Raw genomic sequence first — 27,198 nt, 5'->3', positions numbered from 1 at the left:
AGCATCAAGGAGATGTGATGACAATGCAAAAGAGTGGCGAAGAGGTTAGGGGTGCCTATTCAGTAGAAATTGAACCCATTTGAGTCAAACCAAATTACATTAATTCAACTTTTTGTATATTGATTTTTTATGTAAATTGAACTGAATTATCATGTAAACTAAGTTGAAAACCAACTTAATTTATTTGTAATATTATGGACTCTTTCCTTAACATGAAATCTTGGGTGATTCAAAATGAATCTCATTATCATTTTTTATTATTCAAAAAAATCATATTGGTTTTCCGATGTGGTTTTGTTTACAATGAACTAAACCAAAATTTTAACAATCCTTTAACAATCTAGATTGAACTGATTTGATAAAAACACAAATCTACCCCTGCCCCCTTATTTCTTTTCCAGCAATATTGATAAATATAATAGCCGATCCTGTTTAATCTGTAGTTGTATTGAATGAGATTTGGATTCTTCATCTTTCCAATATGAAAGAGTTGCAACCTTCTTTTTTCTTGTATAAGGATAATGCTGACTCTTTTGCTCTTCTTATGTATCAAATTGTGTTGTCATCTCTTTTCTTCTCTCTAGTCAATGTGAATGGATGGACTGCATGCATCTCCTATCTAGAAAAGAATAATGTTAATGGCATAATTGTTGGGATGCAATCAAAGTCCCACATTGAAAATATATAGAAAAAATCATGAGTTTAGAAGATAAGAAAAATATCTTCATTGGTATGAGACCTTTTGGGTAGAGTCCAAAAACAGTCCAAAATGGACAATATTATACTATTTTGGAGATATGTGGATTCCATCGATTTAACAATTGATATCGAGTCATGGTCTATGTGAAGTCATGTGAGGAAACTCAAGAAAAAATGAAGGAGGTAGAGGAGGTCTGGACTATGGGGAGAATGGTAGGCAGTTCCCACTAAAATCCATGATAAACTCTCAAGGTAGGTGGTGCTTCAAGTAGTACATGTAAGATGCACACCCAACCACAGTGGAAAGCAGTGATCTCAATTGGAGTATGGTGGTCTTTTAATTGAGGGGAGGATTGTTGGGATACAATCAAAGTCTCACATCGGACATACATGGAAAAGTTCATGAGTTTATAAGATGGAAGATATCTTCATTGGTATGAGGTCCCAAAAACAAAATTATGAGGGCTTAGGTCCAAAGTGGACAATATCATACCGTTGTGAATATTTCAATTGGTATGAAGTCTTTTGGGTAGAGCCCAAAAACAAAATTATGAGGACTTAGGTCCAAAATAGACAATATCATACCATTGTGAAGATATGTGGATTCCATTGGTCTAACAATAATGTCATGTTTATCTTTTACAAAATGTCCTTGCACTTGACTCAGCTTAAATTGATAACATTGTCTAAGAATAGAATGCCCTCACGTAACCTTCACTCTGTTGAGATATTTTTTATTTAACCTTTCTCTGCCTTCTAACTTATTCATGTCTATGTTTGTACTACTTTGACAAAGTACTCCTGTTAAGTTTTGCTAGGGTCTAAACCTGTGTATTTTATGTGCGATGCTTGCATGCTTCCTTGCAGAAGTATATGAACACCCTTCACCTGTTCTTTACTTCTCAGTTATGCAAAGATTGGTAAATAAGTTGCAAGCTATCTACATTTTAGATCCATTTTGTATCTTTCTTCTGAATTCTCCAATATTTGTGTTTGACAGGTTTCACCAATAAGCATGATCTTGAGCAAAGCATTAAATAGGCATCAAAGGTTTCAAAGGGAAGCTGCTGCTGCTGCTTTATCAGAATTTATCCGTCATAGGTACTTTGTTAATTAACTTATCTCTTTTATCAATTTTCTTTGTTGACAATGAAGTTCTCGGAAAATTGTGATAGCATTTGTGATGTTCTACCAATGGGTAGATAACATCTAGATGCATGTAATCTTGATGAAACAATCATGCTTTGAAATCTGACATGCCAAATAAGACAGTTGAAATTACTCTTCTGATAAATTACTGAAACTTGATAGTCATTGATGTAATCTCTCATATGCTACTTGTACTAGTGACATTGATGCTATTGTATTGTGCTAACACTTGTCATGCATTGATCTATTTTGACCTGTGAAATGAATTCAAGAAATATTTTTTTCTTGTTATATTTTTTGTCTTTAGAAGTAAATAAGCTAGCGGAAGAATGATATTGGAATAAAATTTATATTAATTTATCTTGACATGCGTTGAAATAAAAATGAGTAAGACTCATTTTTAGTTCAACTATCTAATTGATATATTCTTATTAATACTAGAAATTTAAGTAAAGAATGATTAAATAAGTAAAATCTGAGAACTTCAACTCTAGCACAAGACATCTTAAACCTGCTGGCATTCAGTGCATGACACGATTTATAATTGAGATGCTTGCAACATTTTATAACTTAATTTTCTAAAATTTTAATTTAAATGATTTTTAATTTTTGTAGACTTGCATTTTAAAGTAAACAAGTTATCTGGATGAGGATTATATTAATACTTATTTGAATTGATCATGACATGCTCTCAAACATGCCAATGCATGTCGAATTTCAGCATGATACTACACCAAAATTGTACCATTCCGGTTAGAGGCAGAAATTCCAACATAACACGAGATTTTAAACTTTGAAGAGGGCTATAACTAAGAGCATTAGCGTGGAACTTAGAGGCAACAAGAAGATCCATGAAAACTAGCATGGATAACCAACCCAACATAAAACAATGAGTGGTGGCATATATGCTAAATAGGACAACTCGAATATAAGCATAGGTATAATAAGAACTGGCGGTGAGATGTAGCATTGACATTATCAGCAATGCACCTTACACATGAATGCAACAACCAAACCAAATATCTGTGTTACTCAGGTCAGGTCTTCTTCATATTATTTTGTTCTGCTTGAAGATTCGAATGCACTTACATAAGTACTAAGAATATTTTTTTTTAATACTTTATAATCCAACACTATGTTGTTTCATACTTATGTTCTTTTGAGCGAAATCATTATTGTTCAGCGATGCTGCAATTTGATTAACAATTAAAAATTGATCCATGCAGTGACGGATTGTCTTCTTTGTTGGAACACATTGTAGAAGTAATGTGCTTGCATGTTTCCGACGAATCACCAATTGTGAGAAGCCTTTGTTTGTGTGGACTTGTTCAGGTTATTTTTCAGATACTTAATATTTTTATTCAATTGTATAAAAGTAGCATCTTATGTAATCCTGTCATTTTCCTTATTATAATTTATTCTGATGGTTTAAGATATTGGCCAGAAGTCGATACTAGCCTTTTGTTTGATAAGTGTGCTACCACATCAGCTCTCTACCAAGTGATGGAAAACCTTAGTTTGTGTATTACTCAGGAACCAATAAGTACCAATCTCACAAGAGCACTGCCATTAAAGGATTACCCTTCACTTGTGGATTGTTTGTGAGCAGCACTCACTCTGCCATGAGGTCAGAGGTCGTAGGTAGGTAATACCATGAACAAGCACATGACCAAAGACTCTATGAGGTGCCATTTGCTGCAAGAAGCAAGGTCGCTGCCAAAGGTAAAGGCTTCATCTTTGGTGACTAGCAAATGGAGGGCGCATGGCCTTTTATAACAGGGGCAAGCAATTGAGTAGAAGTTTCCTATGGCATTCAGAACAAGAGCATGGAGAAATATCAGAATTTGAGTAGCGTTCATGAAAGGTGGATCCAGCCACAAACTAAGTGACAAGAGTACTCTCTGGATATCCTTTTTCTGAGCTTTCACTTTAACTCCACCCAACCAAACTGACTGAACAAACCTTTTATGAGTCCTTCATACCCCTTAAAACTGAGGATCTGATTCTAGTGTATCCATACTTTTCTTCTACAATTTAAGCCATTTGAAATTTTTTAGGGAAAATTTTAAAATAAGTCCCATACTTTTGAGCCTTTTCCAAATCCACCCAGATTTTTGGAAATGACAGAATACCTGCCCCCTTTGCTCCAGCACTTGCTGCTACTGTTACCTTCTGTCACCTCCATGCCAGACATTAGATATCTATACTATATATAATATAACCTCCCAAATTTTTTTTCTTCTTCTCATATTCGATTGGAATATGTATCTCTTTTCTACAACTCTAGATTACATAATCATAGGCTAATCTTCATCAATTGGATCCATGCATGAACTGGGATAAGCTTGCTTATAAAATACTTTGAAAAGCTAGTTTACAAGTGCCTAACATGGATTCACCTATATAAGCTGCGGCTGAAGATGCAAGAATACGAGTTTAAATACAAGAAAAATAATTCAAGAAACAACATGCCTTGCACTCTACATACCCCTTCTTTAGTGGTGGAAGGCGAACTGTGCCCCCACTTAGAGCAGGAGCCCCACCAGAAGTTGCTGAGAAAAATAAGTAGCAAGTTCTCAAAGTAAGCTAAGCAAGGAAAGCAAACAAAGACTCAGCAGTTAATCTGCGAATCTGGCTATGAATTTGGCTGGGTTGAATCAAGTATTGGTTCTTTCTTCATTTGGTATGCTTTCCAAGAATACCCCATCACTTTCTCATAAGCATATTCTCTCTTTTCCTTAGTCAAGTATCTCTATTGACTAATTCAGTCATGGATTAAGTTGTATAATGCCATCCAATATGCCCAATGCATAATGCATATGGGAGACAATGGCCATACCAGGATTGGATGGTTTTTCATGAATACCAAGTTTACCATTTAAATGGGCCAAATACCAGGTGTATTGCCTGTATTTGGAGTACATTTGATAAGTGGTTGATCAATCTTTAACTTTATATAGGAGTGAGCTAATAACTTATCACGACCCACCCTCTCTATCATTCAATCATACATGATAATCACACACTATTAATCTATTCACATAAAGCTCGTGTCTCTGATTTTCACTCTCATTCAGTTTTGTCCATAGTTCAAGTGTAGTTTAGCTTTGAAGGTGAAAGATGGATAAGAACATTAGATTATAAATTTGTACCTTTTCTAACTGTTTGGGCTTTTAGGATGATTTCTTATGTTAAATTTTTAAGTTGTCATTTTGATTGAGTTTTTTTTTGTTGATTCTCCTTTTATGACTATACCTATTGTAACAGGAAAATTATTGATGTAGCTATTTTCTATAACTTGGTGAAAGGCATTTTTAGTAGTCATTGGAGTTTTATGATTGTTATGATGTGAGTTTTATTGCATGTGTTTTGCATTTGATTTGGATCATACTTCTTTCTTCTAATGGAAATTCTTTTTCGCTATTCTAGACCACTAGACTAATTACCAGCTGATTTCAATTGCTTTTCCTTGTTGCAGATACCAGAGAGTCACATGTATAACTATATTGCACAAGTTCTTGGAGTTATTGTAGCTTTACTTGAAGACCCTGATGAATCTGTTCAATTGACAGCAGTGCAATGCCTGCTTAGTGTAGGATACTACATATTTGGGGACTTCTATTTTTCGATCATTTTTTAAGCCTATGTTTTCATTATGGATTATTAATTAACTGGGACTGTAGGTTCTCAACACAGCACCTGAAGAGGCTGTGAATCACATTTTAATAAATCTCTCTGTCCGATTGCGCAATCTACAGGTGCCTCCTTGATTAGATTTTTTTTTTAATTTTCAGACGCACCAAATTAGTTGTAAATATGAGCAACCAAATTTATGCAAAGGATTCATGCTTCCATTGTTTGAAAGACATGACACTAAAAACGCTTTTTATTATCAGTGTGGTGGGTTTGGCCATATGTTGCTTTTTTAGGATTAGAGTTGTGAAATTAATCCTATATATATATATATATATACTTTGTTTCATGGGGAGGCGTACACAACTTTCCCTTTTGTTGATGGTTTTGGATGGGAATGGTGTATTCAAGGGAGGGAAAGGATTAAGAAACAAATTTCTGATACCAATTAATATAGTAGGAGGAACAACTCAACTTATTGAAAGAGGAAGTATTATTAATTCAAAAAATAATCAAATATGAGGGATCCTAACTTCTTATATAGATATAGATCAATATAAGTATAAGACCTATTCTTCGTAAAAAAAAAATTGTACTACTTAGTTACCCAAAAACTTTAATAAATTCTTGAATAAATTTAAATAAACTTTTAAAAATCTAAACAAACTTTTAAAATATCTAGGTAACCTGTTGAAATTTTTAAACAAACTTCAACTAAATCTAAACAACCTTTTAAATAAAGTGTAACTATGCCATTAGAGCTATATGGTTTTCTCAAAAGCTATTTTCCTTAAGGGTGGCTATTTTTGGCACCATCATCACCAGCAGCCAAGCTGCAATAACATGATACTGGCAGAAAGCAAAATGGTATGCTCATTTTGCTATCATATGCTAACCACAGTGCAAATGCTGAATTTCTAGCATGTACTTATGACTATATCAATATATTTATGCATGTACATGGGCTGAAATTTTGTTTCTGGCACCGCTGTTAAATCTTGTTCTCATAGTAGATCATATTGCTTTCATGATTAGATCTGCATGAATGAAAAAATGCGTTCCAAGGCTTTTGCTGCCTATGGAGCACTGAGCAAATATGCAAAGGGTTCGCAACACCAGGCTTTTGTGGAGCAGGTATGATATGCTATCATGAATGGTAAACATTATTTGATATCTTCCCACCATGATTTCTAGCACTGTTGCAATTTTGAAATAATCACAATTCACATCCTTCTTGGGTTATATGTTTGGTCAATTTGCTTTTGATTTACTTCTATCTGTTCCAAGATAGAAATCTCAATAATAAATTTTACAGTTTCTAAACAGATCAAATTGACAAACATAAAATCAAATACTTGGATTGTTGGTTCAGTGCTTTACTGCCATACAAATATTTTTTTTTTATGTGCTTTCTTCTATAGGTCTTTTTACCTAGTTGCTTTTCATCCTTAGATTTGCGGAGTTGAAAATATCCTTCACGGCAGTGGATAAGTTGCAAATATTTTCTTTTATTGATGACATGATGGAAGTATCTCTAGATAAATGTTTGTGATTGGAATTATTGATAATCAAGTAGAGGCAGTAACTTGGTTCCTTGCAAGTTACATTTATTAATGCTAGTGCCATATTCTTCAAAAATGACTCATCTAAAAAGTTCTTGAATACTGTGTGATTGAAATAAAACTTTTTTTTATAGTTTGGCTCATGTATTTTGAATTTTGGAAAAAAACACTGAAGTTGGTATCTATCTACATTTCTACATAATGGAGAAAGCTTATGTCGGATGCAGTTTGTATGTGTTTCTTTATGCTCATTAGATATGAATTAACGCACAAAGTTTGTTTCATCTCCGTATACCTACCAACAAACCAAGTTTTAAAATTTCAAGCCTGGTCAAAATTTCTAGAACTATATTGCTTCAGTACCATGCTGGTGCTTTGACATATGATGCCATTGGAGAGTTAAGAGGGGTAGGAGGAAGGAGATGAAAAAGAAAACACAACTATAAGTTTGAAACATATCACCAGCATGATTGACTCAATGACATAAGATAGATTATTTGTGCCGAGTAGTATTTTGTTTTGATTATTTATTAAAGTGATATGTTTCAACCGTGGTGTCCAACGCCATACAATATTTCAAACCATGCAACAAACAATAGTATCATCTTCTTGGGATACGATGTACAGTTTTATCTGTCCTAAAAATTCTGGAAGTCATATTGTCTTCTAACCTAAATGTCTATTAAGAAAGCATGTGCAGTTTTGGGAGCGGCTGCTTTCAACAGTTCTAGTTACTAATACCATGACTTTTAAATTTGATCAAGTATGGCTCAGGAATTTGGTAAGGAACTAGAGTGATGCACACACTGAATAGCAAACTTTCTCATGTTTAATTAAATTAGTTTAATTGTTTGAAGTTGTTTCCATGTTTGTGATAATTTTAGGTTTGTTCCTAGGAAATTTTATTTTCGTAATTTGCAATGGTACATATGTGCAACTGCATCATCTTTTGTTTAGAAATGCTTTCCCAACTACATGCTCAGGCATTTAATTACTGCAAAAGGTTAAGCGCTTGAATCAGTAGATCTGGCTTTTTTGTATTCTCTTGAGATCTGTAGCAGTTCAACAGTCTCATTGTTTTGTTCTTGTTTCAGGTTCATGCCACCATCCCTCGCCTCATTCTCCATCTTCATGATGATGATCTCAATGTTCGTCAGGCATGCAGGGTATAAATTCTGCAATGGTTTTTATTTCTTGATTATTATTTTTTTTATTTTAGTAAAGCTGACTGCATCCTTTTCTTAACCTGCTTAGGTTACCCTTCGACAACTTGCACCCTTGATCGAAGTCGATGACTTCTCTAACCTTTTCAGCAAACAAGTTTTCAGTTCCGAAAGGAGGTAACATATTACATTTTTTATTTTTGAGCACACGGTTGAAGTAACGATAGGCAAGCCTATTCCTTGATGCCACAGAAGCGATTATGAGGATTTCATAAGAGATTTTTCAAGGCATACCTATCAACTCCTGTCTCCTAGAGTTGATAGTTACTTGGCATCGTTGATCCAGGTATTAATGCAAGGAAACTTCTCACATTCACTTTAATTGAACATCCCTAATTCCATAATTTTGCCGTGCAGGCATTTGATTCGCCTTGGCCAGTGATACAAGCAAATGCAGTGTACTTTTCTAGTTGCTTGCTGTCGCTCGCGGAAGATCAGCGTTCGTTGGCTCCATACTGTTCACAGGTTTAGTGAAGGGATCCCAACTGTGTCATCATAGTTGTTTGTACTAAAGAGACTGAATGACATCTTTTTCTCCCAGGCATTGGGGGCATTAGTGAACAAGATGAGTAAATCTACAGATGCAACTGTCCGAGCATCATGCTCTTTTGCACTGGGTATTTTGATAAAGGCTTTCAACCCACTCGCTTCTGCAACACAACCATTTGATCGTGCTGACTCCAGTTGAAGTAATATTTTCGAATAAGCTGCTAGAGTTCACATCCCATTGAAGTAACAAAGGTAAAGAAAGTCCAAAATCTCCATGGCAGTTTTCAGATTCTGCAGTTTACTTAGAGTTCAATAACTAATGAAAAGTTTTTTTTTGTATAATATCCCTTTTGTCCATGCGATGTATAAAAATAGTTGCTTGGTAGTGTGCCATACCATTTAATTTGTTTATTCTGTAAATTAATGGTGTATATTCATTAATTTTCACTGGAAGGTTTGTTTTGATAAAATGTTTCTTGTAGATAGAAATCTGATCGAGTGCCAAATTCTCACTCATTGTCTTTTCCATGAGTTAAATGTTTACAAACCTCTCAACAGTTTTGAAGAACCTCTTAGAATTTTTTAATTCATGAAATTTATTTTTTTTACTTCTCTTTTTTTTTAAATATGGAGAGGAGTTTTGGGGCAATAGTAAAATTATTATTTTTTGTATAATTTTAAATTACGGAGAGGAGTTACATGTATTGAATTGTTTTTTTCTTCCTTCTTTCCTAAAATGGCATCAATTTTTAGCACCTTATTAACTATTTATAAGTTTGTGAATAGAAATTATTTAAAGTGTTCCTTAGGATTCATTGTAAATTATTATGTTTGAAATTGTGTTTTTAAAAAAATTAAATTAATATATTTAGATAAGTTTATTGGCATGTATCAGTTTACCGGACGATGGTAATACCAAAAAACCTTTTAAATATTTTTTTACGTTGTCTAATTCTCTTTATTTTTCTCATACTTTTCTTTTTTAAATAACCTTAGCTTGTAAGGCCTTCCCATTTCTCTTCATTTTGCAAAATTAATATTTAATTATAAAATTTTTTAAAAAGTGTATGTTTATTGCTGCAATTCCATGAAACATAGTCCATCTTTGGGATGCAATTTAATTAAATTATGCTGAATAATATAAAAATATTGATATTTAAATTTAAATTTAATAAATATATATGATATTCAAATTCAATTTGAAACTTGAAAATCCAAATGATATTGACTCGTAAAGTTGAATAATAACGTGAAATGATTTAAGTTTGAATTTGAATTATTTAAATCTTAATTAAAATATATTTAAATTGAAATCATGTAAAAAAATAAAGTTTAATTTGAATTTAATCCAAGTTTGATTTAAATATGAATCAAATATTTTTTAGACAATTTGGAAAGCTCACCCTATTGGTTCAGTTGAAATCATTTTGCCTCAACTTAAAAAATGATAAATCCGAGTCAGTCTCATGGATTCAAACCCTGAGAGTGGTCGGTCCGATCCCACGAAAATTTTCCACTGACCACCAGGGTAAATCGGGAAGCACATACGACAGCCAATCCAGATATCCAACATCCTTTGATTGTGTTCTCCATTTGAAAGAAAATTTTTACAAATACACCGTAGCTAGGGATCGAACCGTGGGTCCCTAAGTCACAACTCGGATATCCTACCATTGCACCATTGCTCCGGGAACATTTTGCCTCAGCTCAAGCTCACAGATCTAGAAGCTTAATAAGAACTCATCTCAATTCAATCATCAGAATTATGGAACTCCATTCACCTATTTGCACAAATCAAACACTGCAATCCCATAAAATAACTTCATGATTGAGCAATACATTTACAATGACAAATGAAAGAAAAAGTTTTGATTTTTCTTTTTCTTATTTTTACTTCTTTTTGCAAGTAGTTGAAACAAAGATTTACATGAAACCCTAATCAAGGATCAGGTTTTCCCACCACTTGTTCATCACTAGAATCATACTCATTATTATCTTCACTCAGTTCTTCATCACTAGATTGGCCATCTGAATCATTCCCCACATCTTCAGGCTTTGCATATCTCTGGCAGTATTCTGGAAACCAAACGAACCAAAACAAAAGGATGAGAAACTAAATTAGTCCAAATTTAACGAAAATGAAGAACATAACTCAATCGATATAAAAGCATAAAGAGGTCGAAATAGTTGTGTCGGACACTAGAATCCTCACCCGTGTTGGGTACTTGTATGATGATGTCTGAACCCGAGTAACATAGTACAGAAAAAACTAATCAAACTTAATAAATCCTGAGAAATTCGCATAGTATAGGTTCTGGATTCGTTTTCGAATATAAGAAATTTCATGATTTAGTTCATGAAATTGTATGTGTTTCAGCTATTTAACATCAACTACATGAATGTCATTTCTCTATCGAGTTCTACGAAAGACTATATCACTAGTATTCAAATTAATCAAATTATTCTTTATGGCGCCGAGGAATGGTTTTTTAGTTTGCTTCTATCCCTTACACCTTCTACTGGAAAGATTCAACTCTTCCACTATAACATTTATTGGGCCGTTCAAGCATGTTTGTAAGGCTTTTCTCATTTTTCTTATGTATGGTACCTAAAGAATATGCTTGTTTCAATCGATGAACAACATCCGGTGGATGAAAGTCTTCACAAGGAATAATGAGCTTGACTATCTAAATTAAGTTCGTAAAGCTAAGGAATCAAGTAGATGAGAAACAATACGAGCATGTGATTTTTGAAATATAATTAAACATCGGATAGACAATCTATCACCTTTCACTTTTTGTTCGTAAGTAGGTTTATCCCGCATCATAAGTGCTGCAGCCTCCCCATTCAATGGGTCTGAAGGGTTTGGATATAGAAGAAGTTGGGGGAGAAAAACTTCAAACACGTTGACAAGATCTGCAACACGAAATGCAAAAGAATACTTGAACTGAAAAGGCCAAGCTTATGCCACCATAAAGTTGATAAAATTATTCAAGGAAAGTTCAATACCGAACATAGGACTCCAAGTTTGGTTGATAACATCCAAACAGACTGAACCAGACCTGAGTCATTCGAAGGAAAAATAAAGTGAGTGAAAAACACAAACAAAAATCTAATGTTCAATTTTAGAGAAAAAAACTAAAGTCAAACCAAACCAAACTAAACTAAAAGTTAAATTTGGTTTTTTAGATTGAACCAAATAACAGGCACCTAGAAAGCCCATTATAGACTAACAATGTGAAGAAGTAAAACGACTTACATTTCATCAACGTTAGGATGATATATCTTATTAACAAAGCCAATTGAGGGAGATTTGTAAGGATAAGCATCCGTCAGTTCCACTCTTATTCTCCACACTCCTCCTTGATACGGACCTTCCATGAACAACAATGAAACATAAAATAGTATCAACTTATGACAAGTGAGCCAATATGAGAAATACAAATCAACAAGCACTAAGTTATCGTAAACTTTTAAAATTCATTACAGAAACATACTATCAGAAGTGATCAAGCTCTGCAAATCCAAAACAACCTTTTTTTTCAGCATAACAACAACAACCAAGCCTTTATCTCGCTAAATGAAATCGATTATACGGATCCTCTTATGTTATTGAGCTCAATCTCGTCATCTATATTTAAATGAATCTCTCTTTTTATATTAATGTGTGTGTTTGTCATATACCATCTGAATGTTCATCTACTAAAGAAAATTAGTAATTGGGGTTCTATTAGAGGTCAGCTAAATGGATCTTATCCCTTCACAGATTTGGAAGTCTGTATCGAAGATCAAACATGTCGAAAACCTCTCTACTAAACGAAGAAGAAAACAAGAACAAAGCCTTATTATTGGCAGATGGTGTACTGTCGTTTGGGCCATGGAAGTCCACGAAGAACTCTTGCATCCCATCGTTCAGCATCTCCACCTTGTAGTCACTCATCATCCTGCAAGAAACAAGAAAAAGGAGAGAAAAAAATTGTTTCTTTTCAGTAAGAAGGTAAACAAAACAAGATTTTGGGAACAAAGTAGGGATTTTTTTCCCCCGGCGATCTACAGTTTCATGAGGTCCATCTCGCGGCGCTTGCTCGGAGAAGACATCCCAATCGCGCTTCCTTGGCCGGCTCCGGCGGAGATGGAGGAGAATGAGGGCGGAGTTGGGCAGGCGGCGCCCCTAAAAATTCCTGCCTTTCTCCTCCGCCGCAAGATAGCGAAGAGGGAAGGTGGGCTGTGGGAAGGGTGCGAGGAAAAACAAAGACAACAATAAATTTAAAAGAAACAATTGATTGGATTCCATCACTCTTTTTTCATACTTTATTTTTTTTAGAATAGTTAAAAAGAATTTTTATTAGAATAGTTAAAAAAAAAAATTTATTATTAAAAAGACAGCCCAACTCACTATCATATATTTTAATTTCAAAATTATCCTTATTTCTATTATAACAATTATAAATTTGTTGCTGTTTACAATCTCATATATATTGTACATTTATAGTTGCGGTGAATAAAAATTTAATTAAATCAAATAAATCAATTGAACAGATTGAATTTTAATTAATTCAATTAATTTATTTTAATTTCATTTTAAATTTTTTTATTTGATTAAATTAAATAAATTGAAATAATTGAAATAAAAAATAATTCATAAATTTATAAATAATAAATTTATAAATCTCTAACGATAAATTTTTTATAATATTTAAAAATTTTAATTATTTCAGTTAATTCAATCGAAAACTGAATTAATCAATATTTTATTAATTTGATTTGTTTGATCTTTATTTAAAAATTCGATCAGTTCAGTTAGTTTAAAAAAATATTCGATTCGATTTAGTTCAATTTCAATTAATTTGGTTTGATTCGATTTCGATTTTTTATAATATAATATTAACTAGTATTGATAAAAATAAATTATCTATGTTGTAGTAATTATAATTCATAATTGTTATAAGGTGATGTTGATATGTGTTGACTAATATTGATTTGTATTGACTATAAATGAAACATCTATATTACAAATTATGAACTATAAATATTATAATACATTATTATGAATGTCAATTAAAATTTAAGTATTGTTATAATATAATATTTATCAAAGATAATATGTTGCAATAATACAGTTTATTAATATTGATTAGAGTTGAAATATGTATATTATAGCAATTATCAATTATATTTGTGATAAAATAATTTATTTATATTTATATTGATGAGAGTTGAACACAAAAAAATAAGATCAATTTCATAAAATAAAGTATACAATAGTGGGAGAGCAACGCCCTTTTGATAATAAATTAGAAAAAGATATCTTTTGGATGATTCCAATAAAAAAAATATCTTTATTTTTCCTATTGCATTGTTATTCTTTAACTAAACAACATAATGCTCCCCTAAAATTTTTTTTTCTTTGGCTTTTGGTCTTTGCAATTTACCATTATAATCTTTGAATTCTCATCACATCATTAAATTTTGACAAAAAAATATTTATTTGTTGCACATATCCAAATAATATTTCAATCATCTCATCTCCTTTAGATCTTCTGTTACATATTTCAATCAAAAGTCTCACACAATCAATCTCATCACCATCTATAAAGATAAATCTTCCTTTAGAGAAGCTACAATTGACCCAATTCTTTCCATCAAAATTATTTTTTCGAAAATGAGTCCAAACTCGACCATATAGACACCCCCCACTAACAAGTCGCACTATTTGTCATTGATTGTGTGTGATAGATAAAAAGGCAACTTGAAGATTCATAAAAGACTCACAAAAGGATTACAAAGAGCTTACAAAAGGCTGTTAGATCGAGTAGAGGAAGATCGAAAACTCGATCGGGAAGGTTGTCATCTTATCGTAAACATTGCGATAAAAAATGAAATTACAACATCTTTCATGGCATTGATCTTATTTTTTTGATGCTATTTTACATTTGATAACTATCAATTTACAGTTGCTACTAATTTCTGTATATTTTAAATAAATGGAGAAAAATAAAAGCAAAAAAAAAATTGCTACAACAACTTGGAGAAGAATTCTTCATAATCAATCACTCATGGCATTTCCTTTTAGAGAACTAGTGAAGAAGAAAGAGTAACTTGGCAAAAGCATGCTCAACCATTTTACCGACTAGGCTAATCGCACTGGGACTCAGACTCAGCCCTCGGCAACGAGTTCTGTCGAGTCAGCTCGTAGACGGGCTCCTGATGCTCGTTGCTTTCCACCGTGCAGGTCGAGTAGACGAAGAAGAAGGACGACGTATATATCGTAATGTGCCATAGGCTGCAAAATGAAATACTCTTGTTGGTTTAACCACAAGCTTGATGACAAAATGAAGGATGAAAGAATCTTCTTCATTTGAACAAGCCACTTTCAGATAGTCTTAGAACATGGTGATACCGATTTGAATCAACTACATCGAAGCCGTGTGCATACCTATGCCAAATCCAGTAGTCCTTGTTGGATTCGAGCGTCCAGCAAGTAGCGGCCATAGCTAACGTAATGAAGCCTAAGATTAGAAATCGCCAATCGAATCTTTTCCGCAATGTTCGGATAAGATTCTGGAACCAGCTTCTGATATTTTGCCATCTGCAGCAATGCTGAGTGAGGACAAACGAAAACTCTGATATGTGTTGGCAACAGAAGGGACTAATACCTTTCGGGCATATTCAAGTCGAACCAAGACGGGCAGCGAATGGCTCTGCGCACCGTGGAGAACTCTAAAAACCACCCCAAGAGGAGACCAGCAGTTCCTATTGCTACAACTATAGCAATATTCTCCGATCTGAAATCGTGACATTATCGATGATACAATACTCTCGATAGAGTTGATATGGAAATACAAATCATTTGCACAACACACTCACCTTGTCGCACTAGTCTCGGCCAACAGGGCAGTGAAAATTGATACACTTGTGTGGATTGCTCTTTTTGAAGCATCGTCGATAGTTGCCATGTATACGAAAGTGCTCACCACAGCCATAAAAGAAAGCCAGAAGTCCAGAAACTATACAAAATAAGATTTGCATGAAAAACATGTTCTCGATGCGGAAACTGCTTCTCAAGCACTTTTCTGACTTTGTAGCAAGAGGATGTTAAGGTGGACAAATGAGAAAGAGTGTTTCAAACTTACGGTAATTGGAAGCCAGAATGAAACTTTTTTCGGTAACTAAATTGGTAAATTGATCTCACAAGCCAGCATATAAGTTCTATGCATTTCACTTAACTTTCTGCGTATAATTTCCTTTCGAGTATAATTTCCCTTGGTTGGGTTGCCTAAACCTTACAGCTATTCCTTACCTTTCTTTTATTTTTCTTCTCGTGCTAATCAACGACTCGACTCACTATACTTTCTTGAAAGAAAAATACACACTTCCACTTCATTCTTCAAAATGAAACATCCCATGGCCCGACAAGGTATGCTACGAGTCCTATTTGACACGACCCATAAGCAAATGGGACAAGCCAGGCGTAGGGGTCACAATTTCAAACTAGTCATGCCCGGTCCAACATGAGATAAAATCTTAATTATTAATATTAGATGCTTTTAATAATATTTAATAAAATGTTAAGAAAAGGTCTAACCTGTAATGCATGAAACGATAGTACACACCAAGTGCCTCTGTCGCATGCATGATACAAACCGCTTGATATTCCGCTAGCAGTATAGATCACCCATTCAGCAAATGCCTGATTAAAGAAACTAGGCAGTTAACATGGAGCTATTGTTTTCAAAGAAAAAATTATGCAAATTGCCACGACGAAGCACTTCTCATATTTCCATAGTTACATCATAACAAATTGAGTGAGTAATCCCATACCATTAACTGGAAGAACAATAGAAAACACCAAAGGAACAGTTTGAGTTGATAACGACCACAAACACCTATTCATTCAGCACATAGAAGTGCAAATCTATACTTTTGAGCGCTATATGATGTGTGTGTGAGCAAGATGACCAGCAACAAGGGTGGCACAGTGGAGAGAGGAGAGGCATTAGCGTTTATGACTAGCTAAAATTAGGTACTTTCATCGATCCCAAAGGATATCCAAGCCATGTTACCTAGCCTCTAGGCCTAACTAATCTTTCGAAAATACAAGAATGGAACTACGTCTACTTCTCCTATTTGTGTCCATGGCATAATGAAAAGAAGCTGTCATCATGAACATCAATATCTGTTCCAACTATTTCAGGTCAAATACATGAATCTTATCCCTTCATTGGCATCTGTAAAGGAGTAAATTGCTATAACCAAATTTGCTTACTAACTAGGCTCTTCTTTGGTCTTTCATTGCACTTCATATTTCCTCTGATTGATTCAACTTGTCTAATTATAAAAACTATCATCCGCCTTTATACAAGTCAATGTCATCTCAACCTACTTTTCACATTTTATCATACAATAAAGTTAATAATTGTCACACATATATCTTAGCATTCTCATCTCTTTTGCTGCTTTTTTTTTGTGTATTTGTGTGTGTCTTGAGCTAAGCACCTTTATTAAAAAAAGGATCGACATATATATATATATATATATATATATATATATATATATATATATATCTCGTTGTTAGCATTTTTGTGATGTGCTAATTAGCCAACTGTATAGTGATACAAGTTTTGGGGGGAAAGGAATCCTCAACCGTAATCATATAACTGAAGCACAAGTACAGAATTAAATTATGAGGTGAAATCTGAGTAGTTAATGAGTTAACGACAACTTTACGAATGTTATAAAGAAGTTGTGGTCTTTCAGGATTTCAGCATACTTTTTGTCTCAGCGCCCAGTATGCAGGTAAGATAGCTGCTCCATTAGAAGCAACAAGAAAGATCGTTTGCCAAATATGCCCTTCAAAATAGAAAGTTGTTTGTCAGATAGATTACATCATAAGCATCAAAAGGAATATCATATAGTATCACTATGATGCATACGAGAGATACTGAAACCATGGCTAAGCATATTGAACTATATACTCTAATTCATTGTTACGTTGAGGTGCAAAGGATCCTATATTTCTTCCACCAGACCTCTCTACTCCCTCAATCCCCCGACAGTCTGGATCTAGAGCTCTCTACCCTTTCAAATTCGTCATTAGATTATGTTTTTTATTCGGTTCATTTTAGTAGCTGATGTGTGCTTGACCTGTAACCCATTCACCATTCAAAGGGCACGATAGATCAAAACATTGATATAAAGTAGTTACCTTGATGCGAAACAAGTTCATGGCTGCAATCAAAACCTCCATGATCACGATCACACGCACAGTAGCTGCAATAAAAAAAATAATTCTACTTCCATCAGAGATTCATCTACAGTCAACTACGACAATCACTCCAGAGAACAAATGAGATAACCTGTAAAATGTCAACCCAGTTTCATCAATAGAATTTCGACATGCTCCTTGATGGTTGCAGTGACTAGGGCATCCCTCAAGCCAAATAGACATAGTGGTTCGATCATTGTTGTCGTTTCTTGGAGGATGCATTATTCCAATGCACCAAGTTCCTTCACTTGCAGACAAAACATAAAACTCTATATTTTTCCCACTTGAATCATTTGATGCCAAAAACATGGAACCATTTGTACTGCTTGTACTATCTGCATAATAGTCCCAGATATGAAGAGAAGGTAAGCCACCAAACTGTGTGTATACCCCATAATTCAATCTTGAATCCGAAGATAATCGAACATGAATATTAGCTCCTGCTGCACCAGTAGGAATATCCAAAAGGAAGTAAGTCCATGCAATCTGCTCGACTGAAGAGTTGCTTAAGAGCTGGCCAATCGAAAAATCAGTATCTGTGGACCCGAGTTCACCATCTGGGTGAAAATAAGATGTGAAAGGAACAGCTGAATTCTTCGAAGCTCTCTGCAGAAAACCATTTATACAACTTCACAATCACATAGATGCCACAGTGAGTAATTGTTCAACAAATAACCTTGCCACCATCTATATCTAATGCTAATGATTTTTCCTCCCCTGAGAGTACAATATATTACTAGTTTATAAGCGATGAGATTCAGACCACGAATTGTCTATGGCTGAGCCATATGTCCCTCACCTACAGATATGATGTTGAAGCTAGTTGTAACTGGCTCATAATCTAGAATTACATGTGATATAGCATTAACACAAGAAAATAACTCTTATTACAGAATATGAATTAGTTTTCTTGCTCACTCAGAAAGTAGTTGTTTTAGTTGTCCATCCTGAGGGACCCAAAAAAACTGCTTCAAATATAACATCAATAAGTACAGATATTGTATCAAGAGATATGTCCAGCACTTCAAATGTTTCTGCAAAATATTCCTTTCCTTGTACCCAACAGTAGGGAACCAATGCAGATAATAGCTTCAAATTGTCTTTTTTATTTTTCCAGTTTTTCTTTCAAGAATTTTATAATGCATTATGACTTACCAGAAGTATAATTCTTTCCTTGGTAACCTTATCAAATTCCAAGGTCATCCTAAATTTGCAGTCTGGCAATTTTACTCAAGGCAATGAATGAAAGAAACTTGTGCCATGAATTAGAGAGAAAATTTCCATTAAAATTTTAAAACCGTTCAAATTCCAGATGGAAGAAAAAACTATTTTTATAGTAGTTACCTGAAGTGTGTGTGCTTCCCATGAGCAGTTCAACCCAGCCTTCCCAGAATTGCACTCAGGCACTTGTAACAAAAAGGAGAAGCACATAGTTCCACCAAAAAATGTTTCATGCATTACTCCATTTGATTCTGTCTGGTTAACAGCTTGAAAAGCAATGAACCACCGTCCAATTTTTGGTGACTTGACAATTAGAGGGGCCACACTTAAGTCAGAAGAATAATCATGCAAAGAATTCAGTGGCATAGCATTGTAGCGAACATAAGACATCAGCATAATTCCACTAGAGTTTCCAGTCGAAGGAGTTTGGTTGAAACTTAAGTCAGTAAGAGAAATGACAAACTGGGATGTTACTGACACTAAGTCCATAGAATAGACACTCCAATCTCCATTTGCAAGACATGAAGACTCAATTGAGTTGTTGCATGTCATAAAATTGTCTGCTGTAATGAAGATAGTTGCATTTGTATCTACATTTTTATATTCAAAAGTCATCATTTCAGATGACGAACTATTATTGGTTTCCTTATGTTCACCAGCTTGAGCCGTAATGTTTTTTGAGTCCAGTAGATTCCTAGAATACTTGTTTATGGAAGATTGAGTACAAGAAATCATGTTAACTGACTGGTTACAATAAGGACCAAATATACCCATGGTGGAGCAGCCTTCAACAATGATGCTGATGCTGAACAAGTATGATTTACCCCGGTTAATCTGCAATAAGATGAGCCAATTTACAGGTGTATTTTAATAGAGAAACATTAATCTAAATTTTACTTTCTAATGTTGTACGAAACGCACAACCTATGCATTTTGTACAGCCTACCATTTTTGATTGCGTACGAGCAGGTCCAACTCCATTGAAAAATCCAAAGTACCATATTCCTGGAGATATCTGGACAAAGTACTTCAGAGTATGTTATTCAGATTTTTTTTTTTAACAACAGAAATAGGGACTGAAAGAGTCAAGTATTTTCAAGAGATATTGATAGCTAAAGAAACTGATATTAGCCAAAAAAAGCTCCAATATTCAACATTAAGATCAGTACTCCAATATACATAACTTAGAAAGTGAAAGTAGGATTCAAACATCTGACAAATTGGTATAATTTTTTTACATTAAGTATACAGAAGAGAACCTGGTGGGAATTTAACATACTTTGTCAGTCACTCTGCTTAGAGTCTAAATATTAATCTTCCAATTCTCAAGATATTATATGTATAACCCACTCATATCTCTTTTCTATAAAATAATAATATATTATTGAAATTAAATGATTAAGGACCCATTCTGCTAGAATGAAGGCGACAAATGTTCTGCAATCGACCAGGAAGATCATTTGACTATTTAAAGTCTTGTTTTGAGCTATAAGCAAAATGGACAGCCCAGTCAGCTACCTGGTTCCCTTCCCTATAGACATGAGTTACCTTTCTCTCATAAAAAATATAAAATATGCCTTGAATGTCTCAGATTAAGATGGGTAAAGTTTCTTGTCTATCACCAATCCAAAGTCATATCCGTGGTTTGAAATTTCGTGTTGCATTGCCCAAGGCAAAAATGTATCATTCCGATAAATATCAGGCCAAGTACTGGTTAGCATAGGTGATCAATCTTGCCCATGCCAATGAGCACCAACATGTCAACACTCAGGATGCATTGAAATGTGACAGCATTGAATTCAAAATAATTCAACTAAGGATATCTCAACCAATCTTTGTTAGTTGAGATGCTTGTTTATTTTTTGTAACTTTTTTCTTCTAAATTTAATTTTCAATTATCTCATTGCTATAATTTATTTTGCAGAAGAAAACAAGTTAAGTGAAAAAGATTAAAATCACATTTGAATTCATTTTGGCACATTTTGAAGTATATTGAGTGTTAACACAGCATGGTATGACAAATGTTACACTCAATTAACTATCTAATTGAATTATTCCATTTAGGAATAAAAAAGGTAAGTTAAAGTAGATTTAAAGACTAAAATTCATTTGAATTCACCAACAAACTCTTTGACACATGTCAAAGTAAGTTGAATGTTGTCACAGTATGATCTAATTACTATTGTTTTATTTATAGAATTAAATAAATTAAGCGTAAAGGATAAAGGAGTAAAACACATCTTGATTTTTCTCATTATACTTCAAGCGAAGCATGCTGACTGTACAGTTCCAGAAGAAGACTGAAATCCATCACAGAACAATAACATTGAGCGCTCATATAGAAATTATGGCACAATTTTCTGTCAAGTTAATGTTCTGTTATTTGATATATAAGCTATCATGTATAAGATAGTCATCAAAAGAAGAAATCTATAGAAATGGATGCAAAGGACATAGATTCACGGCGTTCAGATTTCAGAAAGCTCTCAGATCAGTGAATTAAGAAAGTTCTTAACAAGATAGTTGATATGAGATTCAACAATTCAAGTAAACCTGTGTTGGAATTTATTTAATGTATATCACCATAAAAAACATCACCTATGAGATGAACTGGACAAGTATATTGTAGATCAAAGCTTAGTGACACACAATTACAGATCAGTAGCTAGAACTATTTATTTTCTTTCAAAATGCATATACAATGAGTCTAGACCTATAAAAAGATTTGGCATTTACAGTTGATGGCAGGTTATTTTGCAAGGGAGATGCTCTTAGACAAAGTTCAGAACAAATAAAGAACAGTAGTAACTACAAGAGCACAAAACTAAGCTATTGCTTCCATTTCATACCTGATCATTTGTCAAAGTTACTGACAGGTTTCTCTGAAATGGAATGCATTGGTCTGCATCAGAAACAAGCCATGAACCTCCGAAAGATTCATTTGATGCAGCCATTGACACTGCAAGGGAAATGTGTCTATTGAACATAATATTTGATAATTCAAGCATTACTAAGAGGAACTAAGCCATTGAATATCTTATTTCTATCAAATGATTTGCATAAAGGCCAGCAAGCTTAAGAACTTGTTAAAGAAAAAAATCATTCACTTGAAATTAATGACTCTGTAAAAGAGACAAGCATATCCTCTAAACATTTTAAGATGTTTTATTGCAATTACTCTAGGTATTCAGGTGGACTCTGATAATAATAAAAAAAATAACTCATCAGGCATACTCCAAATGGTAGCGCGACAATAAGTGCTCATACATGAGTTATCCAAGTACATGTCTGATACATCCGGAATAGGAGGACTGCCACCTCTAAAGCATACCAAAGGAAGATTACTCTTTGGTAGATGTTTTGCTTGTGATTTATCCTGCATGATCCGAAGCCAGATCTTGGAGTTATACAATATACAATGACAAAGATAAAATCATATAGCTTAAGAGTGTTTATTGCCCTTGGCATGATCGAGCATAGAGATAACAAAGAGCCATAATGTTTAGGAATTCACACAAGTGAGCAATCAAGTGGCTTTCCTTTTTCATTAATTAAGTAGCTGTCATCCCTATGCATAAAATGGCATTTTTCTAAACTTTTTAAATTGTTGCCATCCTAGTATATCACATAATAAAGCCCCACCCATAAAAGAATTTGATTGTTGTGTTCATTTCCTGAGTGCATTTCTTTAATTATTTACACTAGCATGATTTGTTAAAAATGATCTTCTGTTGTGATACAATCATAAATTTGATATGGCAACCAGATATCCCAAAAGTTTAAGCTATTAGTAAATAGTTTAATCCACACCAATATATTCTTTATGTAAAGAATTTGTGAGATGTTACTTTGAAGATCTTCATTGATTTTATGGAGGCATAGCACAACGCAAGAAATTGAACAATAATTTAAAGATGAAAAAATAAGCAAACAAAACAATGAAAGAAACAAACTCACAATGTTAACATCAGACACAAAATTGATGGCGACCGATGAGAACCAAGGCGGTAGCTCAACTGCAATAAGGAATGTGTGTAAGACACATATACAATCGATATAAAAGGATGAAATATCTCTCTTAGAAGACATTCAAAGTCGGTCTACATTATGCCTATCCTTAATTATGATTTGGAGCATAACTAATAGACAACAAGTATATCCGGACAAACTCGCAGATAATCAACCGATTCATTTCTACATCTACCCCTTTGTACTTCTGACACTGGCATCAAGTTGGATGATGATGAAGCTGATACTCCAGTTGATCGCATGTAATAGTCATTAGGTTTGTACTTGTATTGGACACTTGAATCGGTGTCCATGGGAATACAATAGATAAATAACTTGGTTCATTTGTCAGTAACTTCATGTACCTTCCAACAACCTATTTGTGTTGCACATTTGTCACCAAACTACACAAGTTTAAGTTGTAAAAATCATGAGAAAATGCACAAAGTCTAAGCTAATAAAGTATGTTAAGCGACCGTCTAAACCATCTGTCTTCCTTGTTCATCAAAATAGTAGCAAAATTCAGCAAACAAAAGAAGATTATCTGTAGAAAGATGAGTAAATGAAATAAATGAAAATTTTACTTTACAACCTACGAAAATGGTTCGAGCAAGTAATGTCAGTCACTAGACCTGTAGTATAATCATTTCAGAAGCTTCAAAATGTTAAAAAAAAAAAAATCGCCAGGATTCAACTTTGTTGTAGGAGAGACGACCATGATCGGCATCATAAGCCATAACTTAATTCTCACTAAGCCTTCATGGTTGGGGCTTGCGATTTAGAGAAGAAAGGTTGCTGAGACGAACAAATGAATTGCCAACTGAAAAGCAGCTAAAATATCCACTCAAATTTCGATTTTTACAGGAAAAAACAAAAGAAAAGTGTGAACAACAGAAGACGAAACTCCCACAAGCAAAATGATACGCCTTCCCAAAAAAGGAAATCTTTCATAAAACCCTGGCCGAACACCTCCAAAACGCACTTTTTATCACAAGTATGACTTTTTTCCTGGTTCTATGCAGCAGTCCCAAGCTCTCCCGATCATCGATTCCAATAAAACACACCGGAAAGCAAACAAAATCGCAACTTCCGCAGCAAACAATTGAAACCCAATAGAAAGGTTGGCGCAAACAACATATCCTCGTCATTGACGCAAGAGGAACAATCGTACCTCTCAAGTACGTCCAGTCGTAGGGACCGAGCCAGATCCTGGGACGTCTGAAGCTGGAGATAACGGAAGGCTGCTGGGACGACGACAAGCCAGCCATTGTCAGAACCCACAAGCAAAGGAGCCACAGAAGGAGGAGACCATGACCCAAAGCAGCCATCCAAGGAAATGAACGGAAAAGGGAGAAGAAAAGAAGAAAAAAAATTGGCTTTTTATCTCTCCTTTTCTTCTACTTTTGGACTCGGATGCGGATGATTCACACGGATTCCAAAGAGAAGAATGAGAACCTCGCCGCGATGGATTCCCGACAGGTGCGGCGAAAGGTAGGAATAACGAGGTATCTGAAACTGCCAGGAGGAGTGATCCGCCTCGCGATGCAGTCCATGGAGGCGGCCGCGACGACATCACACGGCAAATTCACGTCGCCGCTTAAGACACGATGAAGGCGAAGCGAAGTGGGAGCATTTACCATTTAGCCCTGCATTTACACTTTTTCTCCATATGGACCACAAGTTTAAATAAATTTAAATTTGTTTATTTTTTTTAAATATCCCCCTGAGATTTATTTTAAAAGTCTAATTAATTTTCTTACTAAACAAATTACGTTCTACTTAAACTTTTAACACGTTAACAAATCGCCAACCTCCTTTTATAAGGAAAATTAACAATAATTAAAATATTTGATTTGTTGGACAACCAAATAGATTAAAGTCAAATAAAATTACATATTAATATGAACTACTTTATCAAATTATATATATTTAAATAACCAATAATATAATTAATTTGTAGGTGAGATTTCCCTTTCTCCTCTTTTATTTCTTTGTTTATATCTAAAGAAACTCTGTAATATTTTTTATTTTGCCCCTACCATTTATGTCCTTTACAAAAAGGTATATTTTATTGTCTCTTAGCAAAATAGTTCTTAAACTTTCTTGTTTTGCTATCATCATCTAGTTGTTGTAACTTGTAAATAAAGATAAATTAGTGGTAATTAGAGTAAAACTACTTATACTTTAAAAATGATATGATTTAGAAAAAATATATTTCTTCATTGACTCAGACGGTTAGACGTCGGTCGTGGAATTCAACGTGAGTATTTTAATGCATATATTATTTTTTTTTCTTTTGATATAATAATCAAATTATTTATTTTATTTTATTTTATTTCCTTCGAACTAAAACAACGTAAAAGAAGTCTTCTCAGTATTTTTCCCTTCATTTTTAATTAAAAAAATAATTAAACAAATTATTTTCCGTGTAATTTTAAATTATGTTGGGCCTAATATGGGCCAGAATGGGCTGCCGATAAAATGAGGGTCCGCTACTTTGTTGCTATTTAAGCGTCGAAGTGGCCACCGAGCGGCGGCGGCGACGGCGACGACAGTAGGGCGGATGGCGGAAGAGGCTGAGGCGGAGTACTACTCGAAGGACTTCGAATGGGAGGATCTACGTCGCGAGGTGGAGAACGATCCCTCGCTCCGCTACCATCTCGCCTCTTTCGTGCCTTCTTCGTCTTGTGCTGCTACCGCCGTGGAGGCAGACGCCTGGCGTAGCTTCCATCGTCGCCATTCCGCCGGGAAGTTCTTCAAGGTTTTGATTATTAATTCTGCTCTAGGGCATAATTGAATTTTTTTTGTTCGACGACGGTTTCTCCACTGAAATGATTTTATGGTTCCGTATCCTTGGTTCCTCTCAAGGGAAATGCCCGTCCATTGGGTTGACCAAGGGTATTGTTGATTTGTATCTGTTGATGATGATGACTAGAAACTCATGTGCTGCTGGAAATAAATGGTACCGAACAAGACTGACATTTTGTGTTTGGATTATTTGTGTGTTCTTTGTTTGCGATTTAAGGAAAGAAGGTATTTGCTGAAAGAATTTCCGGAGCTTATTCGCACTAGCGATTCCATCAAGGTCCTCGAGGTGGGATGTGGAAATGGGAGCACTGTCCTTCCTATCTTACGGTGATGATTCTTTGTCTTTATCATACTTTTCTTTGATAATTAGGTTTCTCTTATGTCTTTTAGAAAAATAGCAATAAGTCCAAAATGAGAAAAAGGATTGAGATGTTTGACTCCTGGACTCAGGTTGGACTAGAGTTTGGTCTTGAACTTAGATGGGAACCATGCCGAGCTAAACTGCTTTGATTCTGGAAAATGGTGCGAACTGTATTAAACCAGAATGGAGCCTTTTGGTTTAGGAAAGTGATTCTCTTTGTTCACATCACCTAAAACATTCCCCTTCTTCTATTTTTTGATTAATATGATAGTAGATGTAAGCATTCTATGCGGATTTGGACCTCAAATCCCAAATATGGAAAGTCCTTAGTAGCCTGAGGAATGGTCTGGGTAGCTGAATGACATGATCTCAGCCTTAATTTACATGATGCACAGTGTTTATGCTAAGTCATAGTTCAAATGACTCCATCTTGTGTCTCTTTAGTAATTTGTAGACAATCTTAGCAATGCAGCTAAATATTTACGAGTCTAAAATTTCGCTCAATTAGGTCATTTATACTATATATACCATGCAGTCGTGAACCATCCCACTAATGTACTTGCAAGAAGTGGGTGTATTGTTTGGGAAGAGTTCAACATTTTTAGGCATCCATATACTTTCGCACACTGTCATTAAATTCACAACAGTTCCTTGTGTGTACCTTTTCTTCTAAGCTAGACATTATAAAGTTATGCAGTCAAAGCTAACAGGGTAGGTAACCTTAGAGGTTTTAGTCCTTTTCTATCTTGGTTTGGCATGTTTAATTGGGTTCATTTTTTT

At 34.4% G+C, this 27,198-nt stretch overlaps 4 protein-coding genes across 4 annotated transcripts in view; 2 read left to right on the top strand and 2 right to left on the bottom strand.

Moving 5' to 3' along the window:
• Window positions 1-9,175, top strand: part of LOC141823431 (protein SHOOT GRAVITROPISM 6-like) — a 32,807-nt gene extending 23,632 nt beyond the window's left edge. Inside the window, 10 exon segments of the mRNA XM_074710714.1 lie at window positions 1,700-1,800; window positions 3,075-3,180; window positions 5,327-5,440; window positions 5,532-5,606; window positions 6,517-6,615; window positions 8,138-8,209; window positions 8,298-8,383; window positions 8,459-8,552; window positions 8,624-8,731; window positions 8,808-9,175. Coding sequence (XP_074566815.1) covers window positions 1,700-1,800; window positions 3,075-3,180; window positions 5,327-5,440; window positions 5,532-5,606; window positions 6,517-6,615; window positions 8,138-8,209; window positions 8,298-8,383; window positions 8,459-8,552; window positions 8,624-8,731; window positions 8,808-8,972 — 1,020 coding nt within the window. The 3' untranslated portion in view covers window positions 8,973-9,175.
• Window positions 9,176-10,548: 1,373 nt separating this feature from the next.
• On the bottom strand, window positions 10,549-12,980 carry LOC141823428 (ubiquitin-conjugating enzyme E2-23 kDa-like). The gene is made up of 6 exons (XM_074710711.1): window positions 12,810-12,980; window positions 12,620-12,699; window positions 12,015-12,129; window positions 11,765-11,817; window positions 11,543-11,671; window positions 10,549-10,831 (listed from the first exon to the last, which is right to left on the bottom strand). Exons 1-6 carry the CDS (start codon window positions 12,851-12,853, stop codon window positions 10,695-10,697), a joined length of 558 nt encoding a protein of 185 aa, XP_074566812.1. The 5' UTR covers window positions 12,854-12,980; the 3' UTR covers window positions 10,549-10,694.
• A 1,681-nt stretch (window positions 12,981-14,661) lies between these two features.
• On the bottom strand, window positions 14,662-24,738 carry LOC141823426 (uncharacterized). Its single transcript, XM_074710708.1, has 14 exons — window positions 24,421-24,738; window positions 23,199-23,257; window positions 22,509-22,617; window positions 22,091-22,200; window positions 20,188-20,256; window positions 19,365-20,075; window positions 18,112-18,626; window positions 17,961-18,025; window positions 17,526-17,605; window positions 16,341-16,445; window positions 15,623-15,762; window positions 15,412-15,540; window positions 15,192-15,344; window positions 14,662-15,038 (listed from the first exon to the last, which is right to left on the bottom strand). Exons 1-14 carry the CDS (start codon window positions 24,575-24,577, stop codon window positions 14,891-14,893), a joined length of 2,550 nt encoding a protein of 849 aa, XP_074566809.1. The 5' UTR covers window positions 24,578-24,738; the 3' UTR covers window positions 14,662-14,890.
• A 1,074-nt stretch (window positions 24,739-25,812) lies between these two features.
• The window catches only part of LOC141822945 (protein SHOOT GRAVITROPISM 6-like), a 6,388-nt gene continuing 5,002 nt past the window's right edge, over window positions 25,813-27,198 (top strand). Inside the window, exons 1-3 of the mRNA XM_074710241.1 lie at window positions 25,813-26,010; window positions 26,275-26,343; window positions 26,448-26,507. Of these exons, the coding sequence (XP_074566342.1) occupies window positions 25,813-26,010; window positions 26,275-26,343; window positions 26,448-26,507 (327 nt within the window). The remainder of the gene's footprint in view (window positions 26,011-26,274; window positions 26,344-26,447; window positions 26,508-27,198) is intronic.

Source organism: Curcuma longa, chromosome 3, assembly GCF_044706935.1.
Source record: "Curcuma longa cultivar G26 ecotype Majalengka, Jawa Barat chromosome 3, ITB_CL_G26_1.1, whole genome shotgun sequence".
Taxonomy (NCBI): Eukaryota; Viridiplantae; Streptophyta; class Magnoliopsida; order Zingiberales; family Zingiberaceae; genus Curcuma; species Curcuma longa.
Note: the sequence above shows the minus strand (reverse complement) of the source record. Positions and strands in the feature narration are given on the sequence as shown.